Source organism: Fulmarus glacialis, unplaced genomic scaffold (genome assembly GCF_000690835.1).
Source record: "Fulmarus glacialis isolate BGI_N327 unplaced genomic scaffold, ASM69083v1 scaffold43111, whole genome shotgun sequence".
Lineage (NCBI taxonomy): Eukaryota > Metazoa > Chordata > Aves > Procellariiformes > Procellariidae > Fulmarus > Fulmarus glacialis.
The window spans coordinates 1-9250 of NW_009195663.1; the positions used below are offsets into that span (position 1 = coordinate 1).

Below are 9250 nucleotides of genomic sequence, written 5' to 3' on the forward strand. Positions count from 1 at the left end.
GGGTGGGGGTGGGTGGAGAAAGGCTATTTCAACCTGAAAGACAGTTAATTAACACATGGCAGGTGATCAACCACCCTAATCTTACATAGAACATTAAAAACCATATAAATTATTTATGAAACTCCCTCGCAGTATCAAATAACAACTAGTTGTTTAGGAGTTAGGACTTAAACACCTACTACCCAGATCTGCAGAGGCTCTACTTCGTAACACAACACTGACCGGTCTTCTGTCCCATTGACCACTGGAACTCAGTCCCAAGACAGGCTGGGTAGAAAAAAGGAAGAGAGTTTCAGAAAATGATAGTTGAACAGCTAGACAGAAACGGCAAGCCAAGGAGGACAGGGAAAAGGAAGACCTGCTTGGTATCATGTGGGTACTGTCAAAAACAGAACTCAGATTTCCAGCTCCTTGCTCAGACAACTAACTGTCCTTTTGAGGAATTAAATGACCAAATTAAATCAAATTGAATTACATGTTACAGAATTAAATTAGTCGTAGGGGTTGGATTAATTCTGTGGTCCACTAACTCCAGTTCCATTTTACTAGATTCTCTTTCAGCTCATTTATTCCATCTTTCTCTTTTTTATACATTTCTTCTTTTATTCCTTTAATGTCACCTGTAGAAGCACTTTTTAAATAATACATATATACAGACACATGTGTGCATGCATAGCATTCCAAGACGTAGTTTCTCTTTTTTAATTTTTTGGAAGGGGGGGGCGGGGAATTTAGTTGTGTTTAACTGAGCTACTGTGAAAGGAACAGAAGTACTTTTCAAGTCAATAGAATTCAAAATTTTTTACTAAAATAAAATACAATTGCAATTTATATTTTAAATTAGATGAAAATATAATCTATGCAAAACCTTCTTCTCCGAACTAGGATATGAATCATATATTGCTATTGTGGTAGAGGATCAAAAAAATTAAGGAATCTTTCACTGCACAAGCCATTTCAAGTAGATTGAAAAAAGCCCCAGAGAGTATTAAACATCAACCTCCAATGGCTGGAGTTTGGATGACTTAGCAGAGAATTCCCTTGCACACTCTGTCTGGGAAACTGTTCCAGAGCTGAAAGCCCAGATTACATCATACATGTACTGCAAAATTTAAGAAAACAGAAAACTATGAATCCAGAATCCTTGCACAAGCCGAATGATACATAGAAAAGTAACTCAAATTTTTGAGTTTGCAAATTGTGTTAGAAAAGATGTAAAGATTATCTGGGATATTTAACTCCCACTTGTTACTTTAATCATTACATCTTACTGTTACTTTCAAGTCCAATAATGTTGTACTTTCTTCTATTTTTTTTACTAAGGTTTCTTATTTTTGTGTAAGGTTTGGTTTTCAGAGTTCTCAAAAATGACAGACTTTATTTTCCTCTTTCTTATTTTACAAAAGGTAGCCATAAAATCATCTGATGGTGTCATCATTTCAGTGTCTTCTCCTCATTCCAAGATTACATTCCTCACTGGAGTTACAGTATAGGAAAGATTTCTCTTTTATGAAAGTCAGTCAGGATTCACTGATTCAGCGTTTTAGAGAGCACTCCGATTAACAGTCTAGGTGTAAGTTATAAAAGTATGAAAGCAAGAACCAAAACCAAGACAAATTAAACACAATATTTTGTTTAACAGATCTCACCTAAGAAAATAATGACTTACTGAAGAATATACAAATAGCTATTGAAGTACAGATCTCATTTGTCTTAATAGAGTTCTTAATACTGAAAAAAATTTCCCAGACTCCTTCAAACCAGCATTAGCATTTTGTCAAAATATGACTTTGCCATTTGTGTAAAACTTACACTGTAGATCTGTGAGTTTTTTTATTCTTCAAGTTTTCAATTGTTCAGTGTGCACTAAGCCTTAAAACCTACTTGTGATTAAATGTAATAAAATAAAAAATTCCCTCATTTCTAGTCATACACTGCATGTCTGAAGCTGAGCTGTTACACCCTGATTGCTTCTGCATCTATGCTTTTAAGTGGGGAGCAGCCAATTAAGATGTTCCCAACCCAAAGCTCTTCTGCCGTGCTGTGCTCTTCCAGCTGCAAACTACACACAACCACTGCGTCTCCATGGGGCATCGCTACAGAGTGAGGCTGCAGCGCCCCAGAAATTGCACATTTACTGGGTAGGTTTCCCAGAATCTCCCCAGGCCCAACCCTTGCTAGTTCAGTAGTGATGGCTCTGGGTGTTAGTCTACTACGATACTAATATAAAATATCACCTTCATAATAAGATGTCCGCCACTACCTTCAGACTAACTGTAGATTGAATTTTAGATGCAAGTTGAAATGAAATTTTTTTTTGCAAGACCTGCACAAATGAGAAAAAGATGCATTAAATAGTTCTACTAAGAAAAACAGAAACCCAGATACTGAAGTCTAACTCTTCTTATTATATCTTGAATATAAGGATAAATTATTTCTTCTTTTAATTCTTTTGGTATGAAATTGCAAGGTAGCTCCTAACATTTCCTAGACCTTCACCACCGGGACTTAGGAAAAAAGTGAAAATTTCAAAAATGCTGTACTTAGCTCATGTAAAAAATGGAACATAAACTTTAGAGAAGGGCAAATAGGTTGAAACGATTTTCCATTCTCTTCATTGAAAAAACTACAATAATGGTCATATCTGACATATAAAAGCTTATAACAGCTGTTATGAAATATTTTCACAAGACTATGAAGCCAGTACGACCAAGTACAATATTAATTTAGTTATCTTTTCTCCAATGCTGTGATCAACCTATAATTCCATGAGTGGGGACAGGGAATCTTGAAACCATAACATATAATTTTTAATGCATTAGAATATTTTAGCAAAAAATACAATTACTGTAATAATTTTCATACATTTAGCCCTTTTCAAAGTAAAATAAAATATCCATCTTGTATGGTGAATTGAAGGGAACTCACTTGCTTTGCTTTTCACATGTTATTTTTTCATATGGCAAGATTTGTAAGACTTGATGACAATTCCAGAAAGAAAATGGTTTGCACTTTGTATTTGTACAGGACAGCAGGCAAACATCTTCAAACTCCATCAAATGAACTGAAGAATAATTTGTGCTTTCTCATGAGCCCACTAGAAAGTGATAGCTCATAATCAAGATCACAATTTTTTTTTGCACAATTTTTTTACATCACACACCATCTCTTGGTCACCTGCAAGAGAAATTTCATTAGAGCTTTCTATCAGTTGTGCTCTGCCATATAGGAAACCCAGGCTTCATTCTTAACATCGCAGTCTCTGGAGCAGTAACAGGCTGCATTGGCACGTGATTTGAGCACCAACACAAGAGAGCACAGCACTCCCCTCACTTTAGTGCAGAGCTCGGTTCACAATTTAAACTGTGATATTCTCTAACTCTGGTATTTAATTAATCTGCAAAAGTACTGGGTGTTTTATAGAAGTAGGAAGGAGTCAGAAAGAATCTCTGTAGTTCCAAGAAGGGTAGGGAAGATGCTGGGAAAGTCATAAGTAATATGGTTTCCACATAACACGTATATACTCACCCAACCAAACACACCAAAACGCTTTTCCTTTATGCTTATTACAAGCAAGTAGGAATATCTGATTTTTTTGATTAGCCAATAAAACCCGATTAATACTCAGTAAGAATGTATATATTGTTTAAAACAGTCACTGATATTATTTTGTATTACTCCAAAGAGGAATAAAGATTGTCACTGACCCAGTGTCTCACCTGGCAATAGCTATACCTTTTTTTCTTAAAGGCCTCCTAGGCATAACATTTAGGAATTAGTAAAAACTACCTATTTATAAAACCATGGTGCTTTCACAAATACTGGTTAGAGAGCAGCCATAATTTTTTAACATAAACCTGTTGATTACAGATGGCCCAGATTTAGGTTTCCTGGAAAGAATTTTTTCAATTTTCAGATAAGGATTGGTCATGGACACGATGTTACTAGCCAGATGGGCAAAGTACAAATAGCAATGTGTAACTGCAGTGTTTCTGTACAGACTCTATCACAATGCTTAAAAGAAATCACCAATGAAATGCTCTAATGCACTTTGAAGAAACAGGCAAAGCTAGGAATCACAACTGCAACATTTTACATTCAGGTCCATCTTTGTCCTCTATTAAAATTCCCTTAGAGTAGATATTACTTTTCATGTAGTACATCAAAGAACAACGTCTGGCCAAATGTTTCTTTGAGATTATTATAGAACTTTGGGTGTCATTCTGTATTATACTTATCAGACTCCTTGCAGGGTGTGATTCATCGTCACCTATCTCCACTGTGTCCTCTTTAAATCAGGCCTTCGTACTACAATATTCACTTGCAACCTTGAGAACCGTGCATCCAACAAGAGATATTTACCCCCTCAACCTAGCAGAAATTCCTTCCTAAGTTTACAGAATAGAAGCATACCGTTCAGTAGGGTCTTCATCCTGCATGCTGTTGCATACTAGAAAGCTCTGACTTTCTAGTCATTTGGCTGACTTTGTTCTTTCTGTTTTTTTTAAACCAATATCCTTGGACTTCCTCCTGTGAGTTACTCCGTTAACAGCATTTTGATTTCATTTGGCACACAGGGATACATCTCCGATTATAGGTATTGCAGATAGCTAAACATATTTCATATTTACGTCTAGGAGTACCAGAACAACCGAACTGGAAACCACTAGCTTTGATATAAATATGAATTTTCTTATTGACAGTTATAAATAACAAAAAACAGAACAAACTTTTCCGCTTTGTCTAATAGATTCAGTGATAACTGAAACCCCTTGCAAAACTTTTCCTGGCATTGTGATATACATCTTGTGATATAACAGAGATAACTGAAACCACCGCTAGAAGGAATGATCTTAATCTTGCATTAAAAGTCAAACACCCTTGTTTGCCAGTATGCTGCTTGCGTAAACTAAAATGAAAACTTTGCTATTCTTCAGTAATGATCCAAAATGGTTTAATTATTCTCTTTAAAGTGATTGTGTTTTGGACCATCACAGAAGAATATCATAAGAATTTTAACAAACTTTTGATGTTTAAAGCCACACTAAAAATGAGCTATATCCAAGTACAGAAAAAAACAATATTTTATTTATAATCTTAGTTTAGCGTTTGAACTACAAATTCTGGTTCTAGAATTGTTTAAAAGATCATGGGGTTTATAGGTTTTCACAAGTAAATTAATTTCTTGGGTTGTTTTTTTTTTACTTTTTCTTCCATTTTTTCACAGAATGGTGCTTTCAGTAAATACAGAGCAAATCATTACATGGAAAAAAAAAAGTTTTGCTTGTTTGTTTTTCTTACTTGTAAAGTTGCTGTTATTATTCCATTCTCTATTGAATAATTTCAAAAAGGGCATGAGAAAACAAAATAAAAAAAGAGAAAAAGTGACAAAATAGACCGAATCTCACCACTAGAATTCACCATAAAAATTCCCAAAATGTAACAGAATTCTTACAAAATTTCCTAGACCAGTTCTTTTAGGGAATCAAGATCTCCTATGAAAAATATGGCAAATGGGAATCAGGGTAGGTTGGGGAGGGAAAAGGGAACGAGGAGGGTAAATAAGTGCAGCAAAAACAGGTTCTGAGGAATACACATAATTTTGTCTGCTTTAGATCACAATAGAATTTTTAATAAATAAATTTCTTTTTCTTTGTAAAGACACTTTTTTGAAACAGTAGATTTAGCCCAGTCATTTGTGTCATTTGTTTTATAAACCATCTTTTGTTGTCCCCACCCCCACCCCATAATGTCATAAATGTTTTAGATTTGAGTCTCTTGTACATTGTCTTTTGAGTTCATTCGGATCAATAACGGTTCATGCACTGAACTGTGTATTGAATTTATTGTGTTAACTGTTGTTGTGTGGTTGAAAGGAGACTTATAAGAGTTATAGTGGTTTAGGTGCTCATGCTCTATTGCTGGCATGGGCAAGTGACTCTCTATGGGTGTGTCACCTGTAAGCTCATCATCCACATTAATGATCTCTACAGTCCGTGTTGGAGCGTGATGGTTCTGCCGGTGATGCTGTTTCCTCATTTTGTAGAAAATTACCAGCATCACAGCAGCCATGAGAGTGATAGCCACAAAACAACCAATTATGATTTTGGTAGTCTTCATAACCTCATCTATTCCCGGGATCCCATTGTTTGCGTCCGTCACAGGAATGGTGAACGTTTTTTCTGTTGATCTTGTGCTCTGTGGAGTGAGTGAGGTTGTCATGTTAGTGGTCTCCCAGCTGGTAACTGGTGTGGGCCCAACCTGTTCTGTGGTCTGTGCCTCATCCTGAGAAGGTTCCACAGTCTCTACTGTGACGGTTGAAAAGTACGTGTAACCAGGGTTATCCAGGGCAGTCACATTCAGTGTGGCAGAAGCTGTGGTATTCCCAACAGAGTTACTCACCATGCATGTATACAAACCCGTGTCTTGCACAGTTACCTTTGTAAAATTTAATGTGCCATCACTGAGCACAGCAATCCGAACTCTGTATGCCCCATGCGTCATAACAGATCCGTTTGGAGTAATCCAAGATACAGAGGTCAGGGAGGTTGATGCCCGGCATTTCATCTCTGCGGCCATGCCTTCTGTGACGTTGAGGTCTGCTGGTGGCTCCACTATGACTGGAGCATAACACGTGAAGTAATTCAGGTCCAGCTCACCAATGTACCTTCCTTTTAAACTGGGAGGTGTGTGGCAACGGGCGCAGCATGCAGTATTGGAGGGTGCCTTGTCTTTAATCCACCAGCTGAGCCAAAGGATATCACAGTTGCAGTTCCAAGGATTGTGATGCAAGTGGATCCTTTCTAGGCGGAGTGGCGTGAACAGGTCATGAGGCAGTAGTGTTAGATTGTTGTGTGCCAGATTGATCTCTATAAGTGACTGAAGGTTATCGAAAGCATTCCTTTCTATCACTTGAATCTGGGACTGTATCATCCACAATTTCTGAAGATGCATTAACCCTTGGAAAGAACCTGGCCGGATGGCAGTCAGGTGATTCCCAGAAAGATCTAACTCATCCAGTTTTACAAGTGGGGTGAGGTTAGGAATCTCTCGAAGATTGCACATGGCAAGGTTCAAATACCTCAAGTTGGATAGACCTTCAAAGGCACCTTCTGAGATGTATGAAAGCCTTTTCAATTCCCCCAAATCCAGCCTCCGGAGAGAAGGGATTCTGTTAAAAGCATAAGAAGGGATGCTCTCAATGGGATTATTTCTCAACCACAGTTCCTTCAGTTTTGACAGGTATACAAAAGCCCCATTTGGGATAGTGGTCAGACGATTGTCAAAGAGTTCCAAAGTGTTGAGATTGGCGAGACCATTGAAAGCCCCTATTTCAATTGTTCTGATGTGATTCCTGATTTCTAGGTGCCTCAGATGCTTGAAGCTATTAACTTTAATGATTTGGATCTGGTTCTCATGGAGATTGAGTAACCGGGTGTTGGTGGAGATGCCGTCTGGCACGTCTCGCAGATTTTTCCGTACACAAATCACTTTACTGAACTGGTTGCTGCAGGAGCAGACAGAAGGGCAAGTTTGAGCCCTCACTAGACCAGCCACCACAAGAAGCTGAAGAGCCAACAGCACCACAAGCAGGGGGTCAAATAGGGCCCTGTTAAACCTAGGACCTATCATTATCTGCTGTGGATGTAAGGTCATCTTGTTCAACATTCATAATTTATTTGGTGTTGGTCCTTCTGGAGTTTGAGTAGCCTGAAAGAAAGAAAGAAGGGAGAAGGAGAACATTAAATTAATCTCAAATATTTAAGTGTGTTCTCTAAACAAAGACTTCTCAAGTCCTTTCAGTCAACTCTACCAATTTCATGAAACTCTGTAGTGAGAATAGCTATAGAAATTCTAATATTTTGTTTCCTGTACAGCAATGTATGTCATCTGTAATTGGCAGGGAGATAAGAAAAAGTCAGACACTAGCTTTGCCTGCTCATTCCAATGTGTAACGCATGTAGCTGGATGTCAGATAACAAGTTCAACCACAGTGGATACCTAAAAGAAATGTTCTAACTCAGGGGGAGAGTTGAAAGAAGTGACAAGGGCCTCAAAAGGCAAAAATTAGTAAGAAAGGAATTATCAGAATATTCAAGGTATTAACCTTCGTGACACATTATAAGACAAGACAACAGATAATATGAAGAGCAAGTGGAGACTCCTGTTCTGTATGGGTGAAAATCTTTGTTTATACAAACGTGATTCCTGCATCGGAGTTTAACTAGAAGTGAAGCCTTTAATACTGAATATAGCAGGTCATGCAAATGTCAGGGCAAGAGCTTGCCTATTTCAAATTAAAAAAAATAAAATTCAAAAGAAACATGCTGAGCATCAATTCTTCCCTACCGTTAAACAGCATCATCCAATTTCATGATATTTCCTCCTCAATTCTTTTGTTTGGCACCAGCAGCAGAGAAACACTCATTAGTAAATGTGTGCTGAACACAGAAATAAGAATAGCCACTTAAATGCTGAAGAATATCTCTGTAGCTTCAGGGTTGGCAGTTTCACTGGCACCTCTAAAAAAATCCTACAGATCTTACTGTAAGGGGAAAAAAGACCTTTACACTACAAATGACCATTACCATTTTAAGAATTTCAGTACTGATTCATTTGTGGTAGTTCTTAAAGCCCCCAGCCTTCAGTTCATTTTCAATCTGCTGCTCAGTGCAAGGTCCCTCTGCTGTAGAGATTAATGAAATTTCCTATAAATCAGCCAAAAGTGAAGTCTTATAAATTACAGCAAGCTTAAAGCATATTTATAACCTAGAGCACCCAGATGCATAATACATGTATTCAGTAAAACAAAATACCATAAGGCAACGGTTTTCCACTCCAGGCTCCAAATTGTTTCATTTTGTGTAAAAAAAGCTATCTTTCTTTAAAAAAAAAAAAAGCCCATGAAAAATTATATTAACTTGCGTTTCACAGCAATTCATTTAATGAAAGACTTTTTTTCTAATTATATATTCAGACAATGTGGTTTTGAGAATTCATTTCTGCGTTTTTTAAAAACTTGTTATAACGGTTCAGAGCTAGCAAGTGTTCTCATCTCACTTTTAATAATTTACTGCAGAGAAAGCCAATATAATGGTTAAAAACCTGTGAATAGGAATTGGAATCTGGGCTGTATCTGTTTGTTTGATCTGCTCTGTAAGTGCTATTTATAAAACATCATTCTTGTTATGAAAGATTCATGAAACTAATGTGTTTTGCAACCTTGAGCAAGTCACTCAGCTTCTCTCTC

At 37.2% G+C, this 9250-nt stretch overlaps 1 protein-coding gene across 1 annotated transcript; it reads right to left on the minus strand.

Annotated features, from left to right (window-relative positions):
- Window positions 1–5270: 5270 nt before the first annotated feature.
- Window positions 5271–7668, minus strand: LRRC4C (leucine rich repeat containing 4C). Its single transcript, XM_009588145.1, has one exon. It carries the CDS (start codon window positions 7666–7668, stop codon window positions 5764–5766), a length of 1905 nt encoding a protein of 634 aa, XP_009586440.1. The 3' UTR covers window positions 5271–5763.
- Window positions 7669–9250: the final 1582 nt, after the last annotated feature.